Source organism: Phacochoerus africanus, chromosome 2 (genome assembly GCF_016906955.1).
Source record: "Phacochoerus africanus isolate WHEZ1 chromosome 2, ROS_Pafr_v1, whole genome shotgun sequence".
Lineage (NCBI taxonomy): Eukaryota > Metazoa > Chordata > Mammalia > Artiodactyla > Suidae > Phacochoerus > Phacochoerus africanus.
The window spans coordinates 143,372,174-143,393,143 of NC_062545.1; the positions used below are offsets into that span (position 1 = coordinate 143,372,174).

The 20,970-nt window shown below is 46.6% G+C and overlaps 1 protein-coding gene across 2 annotated transcripts in view; it reads left to right on the forward strand.

Annotated features, from left to right (window-relative positions):
* Nucleotides 1–229: 229 nt before the first annotated feature.
* ATP10A (ATPase phospholipid transporting 10A (putative)) overlaps nt 230–20,970 on the forward strand; it is a 174,468-nt gene continuing 153,727 nt past the window's right edge. Inside the window, exon 1 of one of the 2 annotated variants that reach the window (XM_047766857.1) lies at nt 230–912. In XM_047766857.1, the coding sequence (XP_047622813.1) occupies nt 449–912 (464 nt within the window). In that variant the 5' untranslated portion in view covers nt 230–448. The remainder of the gene's footprint in view (nt 913–20,970) is intronic. The other variant, XM_047766856.1, reaches the window with a different exon arrangement.

The following is a 20,970-nucleotide window of genomic DNA, read 5'->3' on the forward strand; positions in this document are numbered from 1 at the left end:
AGATGGGCCCTGGATGAGACCGCCAGCCGCCAGTGACTGCGGTGCCTTTTCTCCCACCCGGGGCAGCTTCCTCTCTCCTCCGCTGACGGGGCGCTTCTGCAGTGTGCTGGGACCCAACTGATGCTTCTGGGAAACGAAACTAAGCCGCTCTAAAGTTTCCAGCTTGACTTGTTTCCCGCTCTCTGCGATGTCCCAGGCGGGGCGCGGGGCGGGGCGGGGCTGGGAGCCGCCTCGGCGGAAAGGCCCGGACCCGTGCGAGGACAAGGGGGCTCTGTGTGGCGCCCGGCCCCGAAGGCCGGCTGGGCGGGGCGGGTGCTGACCGCGTCTCCGTGCGTCCCGCAGGCGGGGAGCCCGCGCCGCCGCACCCGGGCCGCCGGCGATGATCACCTAGGAGGCTGGCGCGGGCGGGAGCGAGCGGTGAAGGAGCCGGGCGCGGCGACACGCGGCCATGGAAAGGGAGCCGGCGGCGGCCGACGAGCCCGGGCCACCGGGACGGCGGCGGCGACGGCGGCGGCGCCGGGAAGGCAGGACGCGCACCGTGCGCTCCAACCTGCTGCCGCCCCCCGGCGCCGAGGACCCCGTGGCGAGTGCTGCCAAGGGCGTGCAGCGGCGGAGGCGGTGCGGGGGCACGCAGCACCTGGCCGACAACCGGCTTAAGACCACCAAGTACACTCTGCTGTCCTTCCTGCCCAAGAACCTGTTCGAGCAGTTCCACCGCCTGGCCAACGTGTACTTCGTCTTCATCGCGCTGCTGAACTTCGTGCCGGCGGTGAACGCCTTCCAGCCCGGCCTGGCACTGGCGCCCGTGCTCTTCATCCTGGCGGTCACAGCCTTCAAGGACCTGTGGGAGGACTACAGCCGCCACCGCTCTGACCACGAGATCAACCACCTGGGCTGCCTCGTCTTCAGCAGGTGAGCAGGGCGGGGCAGCTCAGGGTCCGCGCTGGGCCAAGGCGCTCCTGCGAACTTGGCGTCCGGCATGGCATGAGTGGTACCGGTCAGGGAGACCCGGAGAGCAGCTCAACTCTGGGCGGAGGACCGGGCCTCCAGGGATCAGGGGCCCAGGAAACCCTAGACTCAGCACGCGCGGGGATGCCCTGACCCTGATTGTTACTTAAAAGCCGCGATGGACCTGGAGTGATCCCAGGGCTGGAATCCAGCCGATGCTGGGTGTCCTTATTCCCAGCTGTCCTGCCTTATAAGTAAAAAGGAGGGAAATCTATTTCTTGGCTCCCTAGCCTGAAGTCCTGCCTCAGCCTTTGCCCAGGCTGTGAGGGCCAGGATGTTGAACATCTTCAACAACTTAGGAGTGTAAAGCTTGGTCTTAGACAACATCTCTTCTTGGGACAATGGAGTGAAACTGCCCCCAGGTTCTGACATGCCAGGCACAGACCAGATAAAAGGGCAGAGGTAGGAACAGCGGCATCCATGCACTGATGTGAGCTGTGGGCAGGCCACTCAGCTGGGTTCCATCCCATAGTTGATTGTTTAGTTTTTTTAAAAAAATTAACCCCAGGAGTTCCCGCTGTGGTGGCACAGTGGGTTAATGATCTGGCCAGTCTCTGTGGAGGCGCAGGTTGGATCTCCTGCCTGGTACAGTGGGTTAAAGATCCAGCATTGCTGCAGATGTGGCATAGGTTGCAGCCCCAGCTGGGGTACCATCCCTGGCCTAGAATTTGCATATACCATGGGGACAGCAAAAAAATAAAATAAAATAAAAAATTAACCCCAGTTTCCAGATGGAAAGACTGAGGCTTTGAGGGGTTTTTCAAGCCTTGCCCCCCATTAGTACCAGGTAATGTACTTCCTCTGGGTTTCTTCTGCTCCTTCTCAATCCCTGCACCTCCCTGAAGTTTCGGACCCTCAGGTGGGGCCTGTCTGGGATACTGCTGTCTCTTCTGTCTTTACACTCTCCTATCCCAAGAGAGCCTCCTGCCTGCAGACCCACCTTGGGGCTTTGTCTGCTGAAGGAGTCCACCTCAAGGCCACACCCCTCAGGAAGGCAAACAGTCTTGGCTTCCAACCAAAGCTCAGCCCATCTTTTTCTTCTATCCTCTTTGTTTAAGTCTTGGTGTAGAGGCTTCTGAGTGAAGGCCATTAGCCTTGTTCAGCCTCCATCACATGTAAGTGGCCTCCAGGAAGCCCCTAGTACTCTCAGTGGGTCATGGTTATTCCTGCCTCTTAGATAGCTTAGATGAAGACCATGAATGCCTTTGAGTATCCCTGACCCTCCCAGCAACACTGGTTGTACTTTATACTTATTTTACAAATGAGTACACAAAGGTTCAGAGAGGTTAAGTAACCTACCCAAAGCCACACAGCTGCTGTATAGTAGTTCTGGCATTTCATCCCGGTCTAACTGACTCCACAGCTTTTACAATATTCTGGTGCTTATGCTTCTTAAATTTATGTAAGAATTGCCTGAAGAGTTTATTAAAAACAACATTTTAAAAATCTGAATCAAAGAATAAACAATTTAACCATTCTCAGGCTCCATCCCCAAAACATCTGACAAGCTCATTTGGGATTGTGCCCAGGAATCTGAGTATTTAATTAGCAAAGAGGTGATGCTTATACAGTGGCCCACCTTTGAGTAATGCTGCCCTGCTTGCTTTCAAGGGGTGGCCATTGTCCAGTCAGCAAGCATGACGTTGATGGAAAGGGCTGTGGGATTTCCTGGCTCCTGTTCACCAGACTCCTGAAGCCGAGAAAGGAGGGGGCACCCTTACACAGACGTCCTTACTGTCCCCAGTGACAGCACTCCAGTCTTCTGCACAGCATGACCCTGGTGGGGCTCCAGGTTTAAGTCTTTATACACATACCACTTCCTGTTTTTACTGAGCTGGTAGCTCCTGTAACCTCGTTTTTAAAAATACCAAGGCCTCAGGAAACATCATTTATTTTCAGTTTATAACAACCATCACCCACCAACCCCCCAAAATGCCCACAAGAAAACTCAGAGTGGAACCCAGACACAGTGGGCTCCATGACCTCGAAAGTCTTCCTGGGATTCTGAAACCTTCATCTCCCCCTTGGTTCCACCCGCCCAGGTTCTCCCCTTCTACCCTGACCCCACCTGGGTTCTCAAACACTCAGTACAGTCCTTGGCAGGGGCAAGGCCTCAGGCGCTAGGATGCTTTCAGGAGAAGTTGCCTAGCCCCTCCCAGCTCCCAAGTTGAATTCCTTAAATGCTTTTCTGCAGAGAGAATGTGCCTTCTACCTGGGGAGGGTCTGTGGGTGTGAGATGGGTGACAGCTGTGTGTGGAGAGGAGGCCTGTCTGGAAGAGAGTCATCGCTCTTCAGAAATCAAGTCAGGCTCCTCCAGGCCCAGAAAGCCTGGGATTGGTGCTTGCAGGCCTGGGCTCTGAGGCGTGTGGATGTCAGAGCTCTCCTGTTGGTCTTCTGACCTGGCACCTGTTGCCTTCCATCCTCCTTGTGGCTGCCTGGTCACGCCTGCCCTGAGCTGTTCCTCACCGAGCCAGGACCCCACCTGGGGACCCATGGCACCTTGAGGTGTGTCCTCAGGGGGCTTGGGTGGGGATTCTGGCCCAGTGAGGCAGCTCAGGAGACTCTCAGAGGAGGGCACAAAAGCGAGGGGCACGTGATAGGGTCAGGGAGCCCTGAGACTGCAACCAGGTCTTAATCTGTGTGTGGGGGAAGGGGGCGAGGAGGAGGTGCGGCCTTGATGTCAGGATCTCGGTGGCTAACATTGAGACTGGCCCAAGAGTTACTACAGAGTTCCTTTAGGGCCTTTGGTTACTACAGAGACAGTGGGCGGCACAGCAGTGCACACTTGGTCTTCTGCATTGTGTCATTGCTTTGGTGGATGTGCCAATTGGAATTTAGTCAGAGTGCTTTTAAAGCAGAGAGCAACCTTTAGTTGGGGAAACCTTGCCAGCTGACACTGTCTCTAGACTGTGGCTTCTTTGGGACCTCCTCTGTGTTCTAACTACAGTGATTTTTTTTGCATCATTTATTTACACCCGTTATTTATGTGGTGTTTCCCAAATACCTGAGGTCTTGCATTCTCACTCTAGGAGACTCTCCCATCAGGCTTGCTAGAAGGGCAGGTTCCCAGTCCCCCCGCACCCCCCACCCCCGGCTCCGCACTGCAAGCCTGGGCTGCTGAACCCCTGCAGGTAGGAGAGCTGGCACCCACTCATGGCTCCATTTGCCCACAGAAATCTGAGTAGTAATCCTCTGTTTCCAGTGCCTGAGTGCACTGTATCATCTCCTGGATTTCAGACTATGTTTATGAAAATCCTCCTGAGCCACTCCAGCAGGACGAGAACGCAGTGGGTGATCCTGGGGGCTCATGTCCTGCCTGTGACTCCTGCCCCGCAGGAAGAGTCTGTCTGAGCATCACTCGGCTGTGGGCTGGTGGGATGGGGTGTGCATGGAAGACCTTATTGGTCATGTAGACCTCCTTTAGTGCCGGCGATGGCTGACTGGAGAAGCCACCTCCCTCAGGTTACAGATGGAAAGAAAGGGGTTGACCAGTTTCTCCCACCCCCCCAGTTGCACTCTGTTTCTAGTGCAGGTGATGCGGCCTCACGTTTCTGTTGCTGGGGGCTTGGACTTGACTTTAGATGATGGACACTGGCTTCCAACACTGAGGGAGCATCCAGGTGGGACAGGGCCAGTGCCACCAGGGTCAGTGAATGATCGCAGGGCCCAAGGCTGGAGGGGGCTGGCAGAGGAGAGGGGACAGGAGTGCGGAGCCAGCCCAGAGAGTGGGTTCTGGTGGCTGGAAAGCACAGAATGGTTAGAGAAGAAGGGGTTGGAGGGAAATTGAAGAAGAAACATTCAGAAGGGGATTTGTCTGGGATGGGTGAGAGGTGGAAACAGGGGGAAAGCACTGTTATCCACCTCTCCAACCATAAGGCGAGTGGGTGACACGTTAAAACCAGCCAACCTTACCCCCGCTGCCAGAAATGAAGCGCGCCTCTGAGGGGCGCAGCCTGAAATGGAGGTTCTGGGCTGGGTGCAGACCCTGCTGGGCCTGGACCCTGCATAAGCCCCCCTGCCTCACCTCACTCTATTTCCTAATTTGTCAAGTGGGGTGCTGGCCCCAGGTCCACATGCCCTTTCCGGCCCTGATCCTGTAGCCCTGAAAGGGAGGGGCCCTTGTCCTGTGGCCCCCCCTACCCTGCCTGGGTTAATGTGTAATTTTTGGATGACAGACGCAGGCACCTTTCTGTGTCTGTCTCTAGGAGGGTGGAAACAGCAGCACTTCTACATGTATTAACCTGAGGCGACCTTCCCCTGAATCTTTGGGGCCTTGGGTGCTCCATTCTTGGATTTGAGTGTGGCATTTCGGTATCTTTCTATCTTTTGGGAAAACAGGTGATCAGGGCACGGTCTAATGCTTATCTTGGAATTACATTAATTTTTGTCTCTTTGTTCCTTTAATTCTCACGCCGTTTCCCAGTTCATCAAGGTTATCTGTCCTACTTGCTTATCCTGGGCTTCATGATTTGTTTTTTCAGAAGAGCCTGAAATGAGACCCAACAACGTTTTCCCTTTGTTTTCTGTCCATTTATCTTGTCTCCACCCTCCTTTGCTCCCTTTCCTTGACAGCAGTCTCTTCCTTGCCAGCAGCAGACACACTTCACCCCTGGGAAGTACAGCATCTCTATCTTACTTGACGTAAAAGATTTGTGGGAGCAGGAGTTCCCATTGTGGCACAGCAGAAACAAATCTGGGGGTTCTCAGGCTAGGGGTCAAATCAGAGCTACAGCTGTTGGCCTACACCAGAGCCACAGCAACACCAGATCGAAGTCGTGTCCGTGACCTATACCACAGTACACAGCAAAGCTGGATCCTTAATCCACTTAGTGAGGCCAGGGATTGAACCTGCAGCCTCATGGTTCCTAGTCAGATTTCTGCTGCGCCAGGACAGGAACTCCCGTCATGTTAATACTGTGTCCCCAGAACTTAGTTATAACTGGAAGCTTTTACCTTTTGACCACCTTTATCCATTTCCTCCGCCCACACTTTTCACTTTCAAATTCCACATGTAAGTGAGATCATGTAGTATTTGTTTTTCTCTGACTTATTTCACTTAGCATAATACCCTCAAGCTCCCTTTATGTTGTTGCAGATGGCCAGATTTCATTCTTTTTTATGGCTGAGTAATATTTCATTTTATGTGTAGTTACTTTTGGAAGACATTTTAAAAGATGAATCTTGGAGTTCCCTAGTGGCTCAGTGGGTTAAGGATCTGGTGTTGTCACTGGTGTGGTGTGGGGGTTCATTCCCTGGACTGGGAACATCTGCATGCCACAGACATGGGCAAAAAAAAAAAAAGTTAAAATAAATGATAAGGCTTGGAAATATTGGGAGGGGCCTCTGTGACTGCTGGGGTTCTGCCCTTCACAATGGGGTGGGTAGGCCAGCTCCTTGTTGAACAACCTTAAAGAGGAAACCCAGTGTACTTATTTGTACAAGACTTACTTTGCTATATATAGAGCATTGAAAGAATTCACAGGAAAAATGGAGAACTATTTTGATCTCTGCTTTTTTAGACTACACTTTGCTTGGCTTTCTATGTTTACTTGTTTTGCATTTTTCCAGAGTACTGTCTGTATGCATTGCCCCTGACATACCCTCTAGGTTATTTTTCCATTGGGAATACTGTAGGTTGAAATACTTTTGCCTACCAAACTATTTTTGTTAGGCAATAATGAATTACTTTGCCCACTTTAATTCAACCAGTGGCAATTAAAACACCCTTAATGAGGTGGAGCCCTTGCTAGCAGTAAGATGCTGGGCAGATGCATCTCTTCTATGGCCCAGTCTCCTCCTTTAAACAGGAGGGAGGACCATGGCTTCTGGGCTGCTGTGAAAACTAGTGAGCTACTGAATAAGATTGCAGAGCCAAGCCCAGGGAGGAGGGTCAGTATTGGACCAGGGGAGCTGCAGTACAGTTTAGTAGGAACCTGCCACTGATAATCATTGTTGCTAAGATCTTTTGGTCCAAATTTTCTTAATATTGTTATGACATTGAAGCAGATATACTTCTAGCCAAAACAAAGACCTTTGTCATTTTGGAGTTCCCATTGTGGCTCAGTGGGTTAAGAACCCAGCATTGTCACTTTGAGGATGTGGGTTTGATCTCTGGCCTTGCTCAGTGGGTTAAGCATCTGGGGTTGCCACAAGCTGCAGCATAGGTCACAGATTCGGCTCGGATCTGGCATTGCTGTGGCTATGGCGCAGGCCAGCAGCTGCAGCTCCAATTTGACCCCTAGCTTGAGAACTTCCATATGCTGTGGGTGTGTCCATAAAAAGATGAAAGAAAAACTTTATCATTTAGCCTGTGTCATTTTTTTAAAATTTATTTTTTATTTTTTTAATGGCCATACCCTTGGCATATGGACCCTCCCAGGCCAGGGATCAAATCCAAGCTGCAGCTATGACCTTTGCCGCAGGTACAGCAACACCAGGTCCTTAACCTGCTGTGCCATAGCAGGAACTCCTAGCCCATGTAGTTTTATCCTGGGTAAATGGACATCTTTTGAAAGCATTTTGAAATATTGATAGTAGCTCGTGGACTCCCATTGCTAACTTCTTGGACCCCAGTGGCTCAAGCATCTTCTTAGAAATGCACTTCACTGGAAAAGCCTGATGGGGAAATGGTGATATTAAGGCTCTTTTTGTTTGGATTAATAATTAGAAAGCAGTGTGGAAGCTAATATAAAAAAGGGAGTGTGTGTGTGTGTGTGTGTGTATATATATGTATGTATATATGTGTGTGTGTGTGTGTGTGTGTGTGTATATATATATATGTATATATATATATGACTGGGGTCACTTTGCTGTACGGTAGAAATTGGTACAACTTTGTGAATCAGCTATAATTTAAAAAAAGAAGAAAACATTGTAAAAAGTTTTATAAATCCACTGGATTTGGTAAAACCCTTTTGCTGTGGTTTTAAAAACATCAGATGAGTTAAATTCCTTGACCTATTTGGTGATGTCTTTGAATTTCTCATTTTTCCCCATCCACCTTTCTGTGTAAAACAACCACCACCACCTCCAGTAAATCTTTGGTTTTTCAAAAGGAGAATAAGCCTTGAGCAGTCTGGGTGGACTTCCTCCCATGATGGGCTATAGACATGCAGGGCTCCTCAAAAGAGGACCTCACAGTCCTCCTGAGATCCTAGAATTTAGAGTAGGAGCATCCAATCAGCTCAGGATCTGCTTTCATTTTTCTTGCACATCAGGTTTGCCTCTTTTGGAAATAGACTTCCCTAGAAAGGCCCGGGTGTGAATAGACTGGAGGGTGGGCTGGGTCTTAAAAGTCTGCCCCTTCTAAAGCTCTGGGAGCCCCTGAGAACATAACCACTAGGCCACGAGGGAACCCCATTAGCACTTTTCTGTTTCTGGTGGAAATGTCTGCCTCTGAAGGGATCCAGTATCTGAAGGGTTGATGAAAGGGAAGGAAGCTCAGGCTGTCACTAGGCACTTGCCTCTCCCCATCTGTCCAGCCCTGTCTTTCTGCATGCTCCTCTGAAGGCTAAAGAAAGTCAGGTACAGGAGAGCTCAGTTTTGATTCCAATCCCTCTCTTTGGTCAGATGTGACACTGGGACTCTTGGTGATATCTGCCCTAGGTGTCAAGCTGCAGATGGGGATGTGGACATGGTCCAGGCATGTGGATCCCACCCATGGTTCCTTGGCTCCTGGTCCCACCAGCCTGGAACAAGGGCAGCACCCAGGCTGGGGGGCTTCTCCAGAGAGCGAGTGGGTGGAGAGGGTACCCTGGGGCTTTATTCAGAGGGTGTGGCTACCTCTCATCCACTATCTTCCAGTGCTGTTCTCTCCAGCTCCTGGGGAAGAGACACAGATGGGGCCTCTCCCCTTGCCCTTGGCCAAGCTGCAAACCATTTTCATTTGAGCTACAAAATCCTTCCACTCTCCATATTCCAATCATCTTTAAATAGCAGCTCAGGAAGTCTGTTGACTCAGAAAACTCAGAACACCCTGAGGCAAGAAGACAATGCAAGGAGAGAGTAAGTTGACAGGAGGAGGAGCAGCCTTCTTGGGGTGCTCTCAGCTTGTTTTTCTGAACAAACAAGCCGTTTTAAAACATATCCAAGCAATTTGTTTCCCACTATCTCCTATAGACAAATAAGGGCCGCAAATGTTCCCTCTTCTTTTAATAGCCTCAAGAAACACATGACATTTCTTTATTTTTGAAAAGAGTGCTTCTATAAAATTGCATGAGATTTCAGCAGATATGTCTGGTTTCTCATGACTAATGGGTAGAAACTGAGGCTGTAACATTCCAGATCACAGTTATCATCATCATCCTTTACTTTTCCTTCTTTAATTTGCTGTGACAGACTTTGGTCACATCAGATGTGCACGACTGTTCCTGGCACTTGTAAGTGGCATTGTAACATTTTCCACTTACAGCTTTTCTTTGGAAGGAAAACCATGGCTTTCATGTAGGGTGGAAAATTTGATTCATTATGTTGAGATCTGGTTGCAGTGTTGCTGTCTTGAAATGCTTGACACATGGCAGCAGGCTGGGGCACTGGCCCTTGGGCTCCTTCACTGCAGCTGAGCATCAGGACTGGGCCAAGTCCCAGGCCTGTGGTCCCCAAGACAGGGGCGTCTCCCTGGGGTCTGTGGATATTCATCATTGGTCACCATACTTCCCTGTTTCTGATATTACTTTCTTCTTTTTATTCTTTCTGTTTTCTGTCTCATGGATTCCTCTGCGAGTTCATGGGAATTCCCTCACTGTGTGTGAGGGGGCTGGAGGAGGGAACGCTGTGTGTGTCTGTCATTCTTGGCACTAGTCCCAACTGGTACATGCAGTGACATTTTAAATCTGTTCCTGCTTCTTCAGGCCAGTATTACCCTTGTCTTCTTGTCTGTGTTCAGATGCTTTGACATTTGGGGCCTTGGCTCCTCCTAGGACCAGCCAATTCCTAGAGATAGCAAAAGGCTGGCCTGTGAGTATGCAAACCAACCAATCCATAGGCCATACCCTATGAGCCCTTTCATCAGACTGTCACACTCAAGGCCACCATCCCCCTTCCCCCAACCCCCAAGGGGGATTGGGGTACCAGGCAGCTGGGGATGGCCCCTATGCCACAGAGCCCCTGAAATGGTTCCTGGGCCTGCTTACCCTGCCTCTCCTGGTCCTTCCCATGAAAACCACAGGAAAAGCTCTAGCCCATGTTTTCCCATCACTCCCTCTGCCTCCTGACTGACCCTGGTGCTTTCCTCGGTGGCCTCTCCTCCCGGGAACCCTGAGAAACAAGCTGTCTCTTCACTGACAGTGTGTTGGCCTCACCACACCTGAGTAACAGTAAGACTTGTCTCCCCAGAGCTACTGCCCCAGGCCCTCTTCAGCTTCTTGTGTGTCTGACATCACCTTCTAACTTACCTACCTGCCTTTGTCACCACCTCATCTGTGGTCTCTCTTATTGCCACCAGAGCTGTCTTTTTTCCTTGGACTCTTGAAAAAAGAGTCCAGAGTGAATCTGGACATCTTCTGCACCTTTCAAGCTGAGCTGCAGCCCTGGACCTCTGTGCGCAGGGCCCTGGGCCACCTGCTGTGTACATACCTGCAGCTCCTCTACCCTACCCAGCCTCCCATCCCCATCCCAGGCCTTTTCTCCAGGGCCAGGTAACTGCGCCCTCCTGCTGCCATCTGCCCCTGGAACAGGAGTCCCTCCTCTGTACCCTGGGTGTCTGTGCCCCACCTGATCTTGATCGTGAAGGCCACTCCAAAGGAGGATGGTTTTAAACCTTTTACTAATGAGTGAGTTCTTGCTCTACCTACATATGGAAAACCTTCAAGGAACACAAAAATTGTTTTTAAAGGAAAACAACTTTATTTAATTGCCCCATGATTACCTGAGAAATTAATATATCCCTTTGAATACTGGACATTACAGGGAGTTCCATGGTGGTTAAGGATCCAGCTTTGTCACTTCTGTGGCTCAGGTTGCAGCTGTGGCGTGGGTTCCATCCCTGTCCCCAGAACTTCTGTGGGCTGCGGGTGCGGCCAAAAGGAAAATAGGACATCGTAAAAATGAATATGGATGGATAGAAAAGTATTTCTTAAGCTTCATTATCCTCATCAGGGTTCCCAGTTCAAGAAGGGGCATAAAAGCCCTTTTATTTGTGTCATAATTTTACTTGAGGTTGGAGTTTATTAATCTTCCCTTTTGTAGAGGGTTCTGCTGGCTGGAGGCGGGATGTGCGGAGAAACACCAAGACTTGTTATCTCAAGGTCATTTCTATGGAATGGCAAATTCTCTCCCTTTTTGAAAGCATTCAAATTGCAATGTTAGGACATACAACCAGTGGGAACTAGTAAACATTCTATTGAAGTGGGTGGCACAGCCGTTTTTTAATCCCTGTGTGCTTTGTGGCCTGTGCCATTTGTTTCTCCCATTCTGGCTCCTTCGTGTTATTTGAAGTGATAGTAAAGTAAGGTGTCACCCCCACTTGATGTGTCCTGAACAGAACTTTCTAGTGAAGGGGGCTTTGACAGACTTTTGGCAGAGAGCCATACTGTCGTGTTTTTGACAAATACTTCAAAACTGTGCTTGAAGACCAGGGGAAGGAGGAAATAAGTGAAAAGGAGACTCCAGCCCTTTCCGACAGTGTCTCTTGAGCTTCTAGAATCAATCAGGAAGAGCATCCAGAAATAGCTTCTAGAATTAGTGGTACCTGTGGCAGAACTTGGGGGCTGGCGTGATTGACCCAGAGCTCAAACATGGAGTTTCGTGTAAGTAGCCAGACATCTGTTTATTATTATTATTATTATTATTATTATTATTATTTTATGGCTGTATCTGTGACATATGGAAGTTCCTGGGCCAGGGGTCAAATTGGAGTTGCAACTGTGGCCTACACCACAGCCACAACAATAATGGATCTGAGTCACATCTGCAACTTGTGGCAATGCCTGATCCTTAACCCATATCGATTGAACCTGCATCTTCACAGACACAATGTTGGGCTGAGCCACACGGCAACTCCTGTCTTCATTCTTGAATGTACCTGAAGCCCCTTTTCTATTCTGGATGCTGGGATGAAATCTGAGTAGATGGAAATCTGTGAGGTCAGGGATGAGGGGAAGGATGTTGAAAGAAGCTGTCTTCATAGGAACGTAAGAGCCAATGTGCAGGTGTGTGTGTGTGTGTGCATTTACTGTCATGAGGGATGCAAATGACAAACCCCCTCACAGAGAAGAATGTCTCTTTTCTGCACCAAACCTGGGCACTGAGATGGGAACATCATACATTCCATCTATACAGAGGCAAAGTTCAGTCGGCGTCTTAGAGAAGATGCTTTGCCTCCCTGCTCTTTAATTGCCTCTGCAAGAGAGAGAGTTTCTTTCCGTCTGTCTCTAGTTGTCTGTTTTGAAAATTTGTTTTAAAAATTTTTAGATTTTTTTAATTAAATTATAGTTGATTTACAATATTTCCTGCTGCACAGGAAAGTGTCCCAGTCATACACACACACACACACACACACACACACACACACAAAAGAAACATAAAAAAGGGAATATATATATATGTATATATACATATACATATATATATATTTTCTTATGTTTTGAAATTTGACATCTGCAGAGGCGTGTCCCCAGGACCCTCTGCACACCCTGACATGGGTTTGAGTGGTGAGAAAAGACGTTGGAATGGCCCAGCCATGTTGGGGCCAGTGGGGGTGGAGAATGGACCTTCTGCCCCTTGGGTTCACATCTGCTCTGGCACTGGTGGAAGCATGTGGAGTGACCAGGGTGGACAGGAGTTTGCACAGCTTTATGTTGTACCTCTGCTCCAACTTTAAGTTGCTTGAATATCCTGCAGCTGTTTAGAACACCAGGTTTTGAAATTCTGGTTGGCAGAGGAAGGTAACTTTAACATTTAAATAAAAAACTCCTTGATAATAGAGTCAGATTTTTAGCGGTAAAAGAAACCTTATAAAATCAGAGGTGGAGTTCCCACTGTGGTGCAGTGGATTAAGAACCTGCAGTGGCTTTGATTGCTGCAGAGGTGCCAGTTCAATCCCCAGCCTGGCACAGTGGGTTAAAGGACCTGGCATTGCCACAGCTGTGGTGCAGGTCTTAGCTGAGGCTCAGGTTCAGTCCCTGGCCCAGGAACTTCCACATTCTGCGGGTGTGGCCATTAAAAAAAAAAAAAATCAGAGGTGACATTTGTGCCTAAGGTCTGAAAGACTTGACATTAATCATATAGATAATGTAAATTCTATTCATCACAGGGTGCAGAATGATGCCTTGCTGATAGAAATATCTCAAAAGTACAAGGTGATGTTTTAGTTTCTTGCAATTCATTAAAACTGGTAGAAAAATTGAACAACAGACTTCTGGTTCCAGAGTAAGATGGCATAGATTCACTTTTCCCAACTCCTTCCTACCATCAAATCCTAGGAAGAATTCAGCAGACAGCAGACAGAAGACCCAGGAAGCTGAGAGATGAAGGTGGACTGGTAGGGGACCTCAGCACATGAGGAATGACTGTACAGTGAATTCTCTGGGTCTCCTTTTAATCTGTCATGTATGGCCAGCCTGTGCATGGAGATTCCCCTTAACTAGACCTGCCAACAGGTATAGACAGAAAAAAGGTCCTGTCTGGCCATAGGGGAAGCCCAGTGGAGACCTGGGAGACCCCTAGCCTGCTCCACATGGGGACCAGCTGTACAAGTGCCCCCTGCAGGGTCAGAAGCTCTGGTTCCCTGCACTCCACCCAATGGCATAAGGAGACCCAGGCCCACCTACTCACACCACAGCAGAAAGCAGTGTAGGGATATGTCTTCCACTCACTTAGCCCATGTACAAAAATCCAGAGTAACATAATACTAACTGTGAAAGACTGATGCTTCCCCTCCTAAGAATGAGAAGAAGACGATGTTTGACTCATCATTCTTACTTAATCCATTACTAGAAGTTCTTGTTATTGCAATAAGATATGAAAAGAAACCAGGAGTTCCCATTGTGGCTCAGTGGTTAACAAATCCGACTAGGAACCTTGAGGTTGTGGGTTCGATCCCTGGCCTCGCTCAGTGGGTTAAGGATCTGGCTTTGCTGTGAGCTGTGGTGTAGGTCACAGACATGGCTCGGATCCCGCATTGATGTGGCTCTGGCGTAGGCCAGTGGCTACAGCTCTGATTCGACCCCTAGGCTGGAAACCTCCATGTGCCATGGGTGCGGCCCTAGAAAAGACAAAAAGACAAAAAGACAAAAAAAAAAAAAAGAAAGAAAGAAAGAAAAAGAAACCAAATGCATACAGTTGGGAAGAAAAATAAAACTCAGTTTGTGGAAAACATGAAAATCCTAAGGAATCTACAACCCAAACCAAATCAAACCAAAACAACAACAACAAAAAGAGCTCATTAAGATTACAGCATACAGGAGTTCCTATTGTGGCTCAGTGGAAATGAACTTGACTAGTATCCATGAGGATGTGGGTTCGATCCCTGAATTCCTCAGTGGGCTAAGGATCTGGCATTGCTGTGAGCTGTTGGTGTATGTCAGAGACCTGGCTTGGACCCTCTGTTGCTGTGGCGGTGGTGTAGGCTGGCAGCTGCAGCTCCAATTTGACCCCTAGCCTGGGAACCTCCATAATGCCATAGCTGTGGTCTTTATTTTTTTTTATTTTTATTTATTTATTTTTTTTGTCTTTTTGCCTTTTCTAGGGCCGCCTCTGAGGCATATGGAGGTTCCCAGGCTAGGGGTCGAATCAGAGCTGTAGCCGCCAGCCTACGCCAGAGCCATAGCAACACGGGATCCAAGCTGCGTCTGCAGCCTATACCATAGCTCACGGCAACGCTGGATCCTTAACCCACTGAGCAAGGCCAGGGATCGAACCCACAATCTCATGGTTCCTAGTCAGATTTGTTAACCACTGAGCCACAACGGGAACTCCATAGCTGCAGCCTTTAAAAAAAAAAAAAAAGTTACAGCTTACATGTAAAGCACAGGGAACTATATTCAATCACTTGTGATGGAACATGATAGAGAATGATGTGAAAAAAACAGTGTATATATATATATATATATATATATATATATATACATAAATATATAAAAATATATATAAAATATATAAAATATATAAAAAAATATGTAAAATATATAAAAATAACTGGGTCACTTTGCTGTGCAGTAGAAATTGACAGAACATTGTAGATAGATCAACTGTAATAAAAGTTATTTTAAAAAAAGAAGGTTAAAGAAAGTTACGGTTTTGGGGAAAATAAGATTACAGCGAGATAGAAATCAATTACTTTTCTATATACTGACCATGGACAAATGGAAACTGAAATCATAAACACAAAAATACCATTTACAGTTGCTCCAAAGAAAATGAAATACTTAGGTATAAATTTACCAAATCTCATACAAGATCTGTATGATGAAAGTTACAAAAAGCTGATGAAAGAAGTGAAAGGAGGTCTATATTAATGTCGAGGCATACCATGTTCGTGAATCAACATCATAGAGATATCCGTTATCCCTAAAATTATCTTTAGGCTTAACATAATCCCCCTCCAAATCTCAGCATGGTTTTCATAGACATGGGCAGGTTTATTCTCATATTTACATGGAAAAGCACAGGTCGTAGAATAGCCAAAACTGTTTTGAAAAGAGTAGAATGGGAGGAATCCCTCTTTTCAATATTAATGCTTACTCTTGAGTTACAGAATTCAGTGTAGTATAGTATTGGCAAAGAGATAGTCACATAGATCAAAGAAACAGAATAGAGAACTCAGAAATAAACCCACACAAATATGTCCAGTTAATTTTTGAGAAAGAACCAAAAGCAATTTGATGAAGTATAACACTTTAAGAAATTGTGCAGGAAGAATTGAGTATCCATAGGCAAAAAAAAAAGGAGAGAGAAACAGACAGAGACAGAGAGAGAAAAAGGAAAGGAAGGAAAGAAAGGGAATAAGCCCTAAACCTAACATCTCATTCAAAAATTAACTCCATACATCTGAAACTGTATTGTAGTATTGTATACTTCAATGAAAAAAAATTAAAAAGTTAAAGAGATCATAGATTTAAATGTAAAACTATAAAACTTCTAGAAGAAAACACATATATATATTTATCTTTTCTTTTCGGCTGCACCTGAGGCATGTGGAAGTTCCCAGGTCGGGGGTTGAACTCACGTCACAGAAGCAACAGGGGCTGCAGCAGTAACTATGCGAGGTCCTTAGCCAGCCGAGCCACAGAGGAACTCCAAAAATTTTTTTTCAGGACCTAGAACTAGGCAAAAAGTTCTTAGACACAGAGTTCCCAGGTGGCCTAGCCGGGATCCAGTGTTGTCACTGCTGTGGCACAGGTTCTAACCCTGGCCTGGGAACTTCTGCATGTGTGGGCATGGCCAAAAAAAGTCCTTAGACTTGATACTAAATGCATTATCTATAAAAGGAAAAGTTGATTAATTGGACCTCACCAAAGTTAAAAACATTTGCTGTGGGAAAGAACCTGTTAGAGAAAGAAAAGACAATTTGTACAAAGTGCTGAAGACAAAAGTACTTGTATTCAGAATACAGAACTGTAAAAATTGAATGTTACAAAAATCCAGTTTGAAAATGGGCTAGACATGAGGAGAAATTCACTGGAGAAGATATGTAGATGGCAGTAAGCACATGGAAAATGGTCAGCATCTTTAGTAATAAAGAAATGCAGATGAAAACGGCAAGGAGATATCACTGCACATCTACTAGAATGGCAAGAATAAAACAGTGATAACACCAAAGTTTGCCAAGAATGCAGAAAAACTGGATCTCTCATATATTGCTGGTGGGACTCTAAGATACACCCATTCTTGGAAATAGTCCTTTTAAAACCATAAATAGAATTTCTTTAGGATCCCGACTGTACTCTTGGGTAATTACCCCAGAAAAACAAGAACTTATTTTCATGCAGAAACCTGTGCACAAATGTATGTAGATTAATTCATAATAGCACAAAGCTGCCAACAACCCAGATGTTCAATGGGTGAATGGTTAAACATACTGCGGTCCATCCACACCAAGGTACTCAGCAATAAAATGGAATGAACTATTGATACCCAATTTATCAACATGATCCCATTTATGCTGCATTTGTGAAAGAACATAATTCTGGAGATGGGGAACAGATTAGTGATTGTGAGATTAGAGGTTAGAGATGGGGAGAGTGGGTGTAGCTACAAAGAGGTACGAGGGAGCCTTGTATCTTAATGTGGTGCTTATACGAGGTTACAGGTGGGATACTGTGTAGAAGGACACATACCCACAAGGGTGCCTCTAAAGCTGGTGATACCTGAGTAAATTCTGTAGCTTATATTCTGGTCATTTTCCTTGTTTCAGTATTGTTGAATATTGTCTGGTTATGCAGGAATGCAGGGTGTTAGCCTGGGAGAGGCAAGCTGAATAGTGCATGGGCCCTCTCTCTACTTTTCTTAGCAACTTTCTGTGACTCTCTATTTTAAAATGAAAAATTTAGGAGTTCATGTTGTGGCTCAGCGGGGAAGAACCCAACATAGTGTCCATGAGGATGCAGGCTTGATCCCTGTCTTTGCTCAGTAGATTAAAGATCCAGAATTGCCACTGTGGCGTAGGTCATAGGTGCTGCTCAGATCCCACATTACTGTGTCCTGTGGTATAGGTCAGCAGCTGCAGCTCCAATTCGACCCCTAGCCTGGGGACTTCCATATGCCGCAGGTGCAGCCCTAAAAAGGAAAAAAATGAAAAGCTTAAAAGTGATCATTTTAGTATTAAGTACTCCAACTACTAAATATGAAAAGGAGATGCAGCAATTCAGGGTACCTAGGACCTGACCAGTGAGAACGTGAGGCTGCCAGGACCACGGCCTCAAGAGGAATCCCTGGTCTGCCAGGTTGCTGTGCTACTGCAGACCAGAGGGGCAGAGGAGGTGTGCCTGCCACTCTGTCCAGAGGTCCATGGTGTCTGACGTCACACGTCCCAGCAGAGATGTAGCACTGGGGAACGACATCTCGTATGGGTGTAGGTATAAGCATGTAAGACTTATTAATAACTCTAATTAAAGGCAAATAGAAGAGTCTTGCTTTTATTCCAGACCTGACTTTAAAGAGACTTGGTCCTCTGATTATAAGCAACATATATAAAACACTAGGGAATATTAGCTTACATGCCTGGAAATATCCACTAGTACTTTATCTTGGTGTCCTTTTATCTTATTATTATGAGCAGTTCAGAAAGTTATGTTGGAAGGGATGCAGTAAAGCATCCTGGAGTGACTTATTAACCCTGTCTCAATCCTGAGAGTGTCACCACCCTTTGCCTTTGAAATCGGTATTGTAACTGGATGCTGGGGGATGGCCAGTGTCCTCTAGAAAGAATGGGCCTGGGATATCAGCATATTGTTATGTCACAGTTGACACCTAGGTATGGACTCATTTTTAATATATTTACAAGAAATACGCTATAGTGCATCGAATGTTCCTAAAATAAAACAAGCTTTCAGCCAGAGACATTCACCTCTGCAAGACAAGCTGTACTCAACACTGGCCAGTGTCTTGCAGTCCTATGGGAAGATGAGGAAGTTCTCAATAGGAAGTGCCTCTGAAAACACCTTGATTGCTAACTGTAAAGAAAGGCGACTTCTAGAACATCTTGGAGGAATGCCCGGCGCTTTCCCTGTTTGCTCATGGGAAATAGGTTTTAAGGAAGTGCCACATGCAATATCATTAATTAAGAACCTTCACGCTTTTTTTGTTTGTTTGTTTGTTTTTTGTTTTTGGTCTTTTAGGGCTGCACTGGCAGCATATGGAGGTTCCCAGGCTAGGGGTCAAATCAGAGCTGTAGCCACTAGCCTATGCCAGAGCCACAGCATCATGGGATCTGATCCCTGAGTCCTCATGGACGCTAGTCGTGTTCATTAACCACTGAGCCACGATGGGAACTCCAAGAACCCTCACTCTTAATGGGATACTTCCCTTATAAGAGGCCTCAGGCACTCCGTTGCACAGGAGTTGAAATCTGCAGAAAAGAGAAATTTGACCTGCTTTTGAATAACAACCCTTATTGTTGGATTAATAAAATATTATATGGGGGGGAGGGGTGAGAGAGAGATGGGTTGGGAGTTTGGAATTACCAGATGCAAACTAGTATGTATAGGATGGATGGACAGCAAGTTCCTACTGTATACACAGGGAACTCTCTTCAGTATCCTTTGATAAGCCATAATGGAAGAAAATATGAAAAACAATGTATATATATATATATATGTATAACTGAGTCACTTTGTTGTAGAGCAGAAATTAACACAACATTGTAAACCAATTATATGTCAGTAAAGGAAATTTTTAAAAAATATTATCTCAGCTCGAATGGAGCTCTGTGGCCTTGAGCAGAGAGCTGAGTCCTGAAGCTGTCACTGGAATGCTGTATACTCTGGTCCAAGCTGGGGCCGCTCTCAGGCTTTCACATCCACCGTTTGGCTTGGAAAGTTGTTGCCCAGCCCAGGCGTGACTCTGCCAGGGATGTGAATTTGTCCCAGGGCTGCACAGGACCTGAGCTTGTTTGGGGTCCTGGGCCTGGATTTGGTGCCTACCTTCTGGAGGCAGGTAACCTGAAATGAGACACATTCCAAAGTGTCAGTTAGGCCTCTGAGATTCTTATTGCTGAGTCATAAGCACTTTGAGTGTGTTGGTTTCACATTGAAAAATCAGAGTATCCCAGTTTCTTTTGTGTCTGGATCAGGTCAAACGAGAACCTGAAAACCTCAGAAGACTGGACCTAGATGGGGTACACACTTTCTGAAAGGGTCTTCCCATGGGGCCAGCTCCATGGGACCCCACTGTAAAGGGAAGCCAGTTTGCATGCCTCTCTGACAGGTGTGCAGCAGAATTAAATACCTCTGCCATCTGGTCTTTGATATGCTCAGCTTTCTTTCTTTTTAAAAACTGGTTATCTACCCCATTTTGCTCCAGTAGCATCTTAATAATTTTCACGTATTTTCTTACCCTTAATAAATTTTTAACTAAGGATAATCCTGTGACAAAATAATTTCTCTCTATAACCACTATTTCTCTAAAGGTTGAAGGCCGTTTCATATTTAATGAGATGTACTAAAGTTAAAATCTCAGGGAGGTCCCGCTGTGGTGCAGTGGGTTAAGAATCCAGCTGCAGGGGTTTGGATCACTGCGGAGGCTCGAGTTCAAAGTGGGTTAAAAGGATCTGGTGTTGCTGCAGGTGCCATGTAGGTCACAGCTGCAGCTAGGATTCAATTCCTGGTTCCAGGAACTTCCATATGCTTCGGGTGTGGTCATAAAAAAAGATCTCAGTATGTTTGAGTTTTTAATTAAGTAGTGAATCTTATAAATTATAATATACATGAATCCATTCAAGTTAGCTTTCTCAATTGTATGGAAGGGGGAAGCAAGCCCTCCTGGGGAAACTGAATTAAAATCAGCTGGAGAGCTGCTTTTTCAGAGTCTCTTTGCTTCCTACATGACTATTTCCTCTTCTCCGCTCCCCATCCACTTTACTGCCCTGGTTAGTAGTCATCACAAGGCTTGGTCTCCTGGAAGGATTCTCAGTGGGAAACATGCTTGCTTCCTGCTGGTTTATTCTTCTGCTCAGGATAGAATGAGGTCTGCTAAGGAAGGCTGGTGACAACAGGCACCTCTTCTCTGGAAAGCAGCTGAATCTGTGCTGTTTGTACTCAGGGACTTAGGTGGACCCCGTTTCTACTTGGCTAAATTGGGGGTGTAATGACAGGCAGCAGTGTGGAGCTTCACAGACACACAGTGACACCTTCTGCTAAAGTTATGGCTGGAAGTCTCTAGAGCAGTCCTTATCAAAAGTGTGGTCCCTCATGGAAACAACCCAAATGTCCATCGGCAGATGATTGGATTCAGAAGATGTGGTATATATACACAATGGAATACTACTCAGCCATAAAAAAGAATGACATAATGCCATTTGCAGCAACA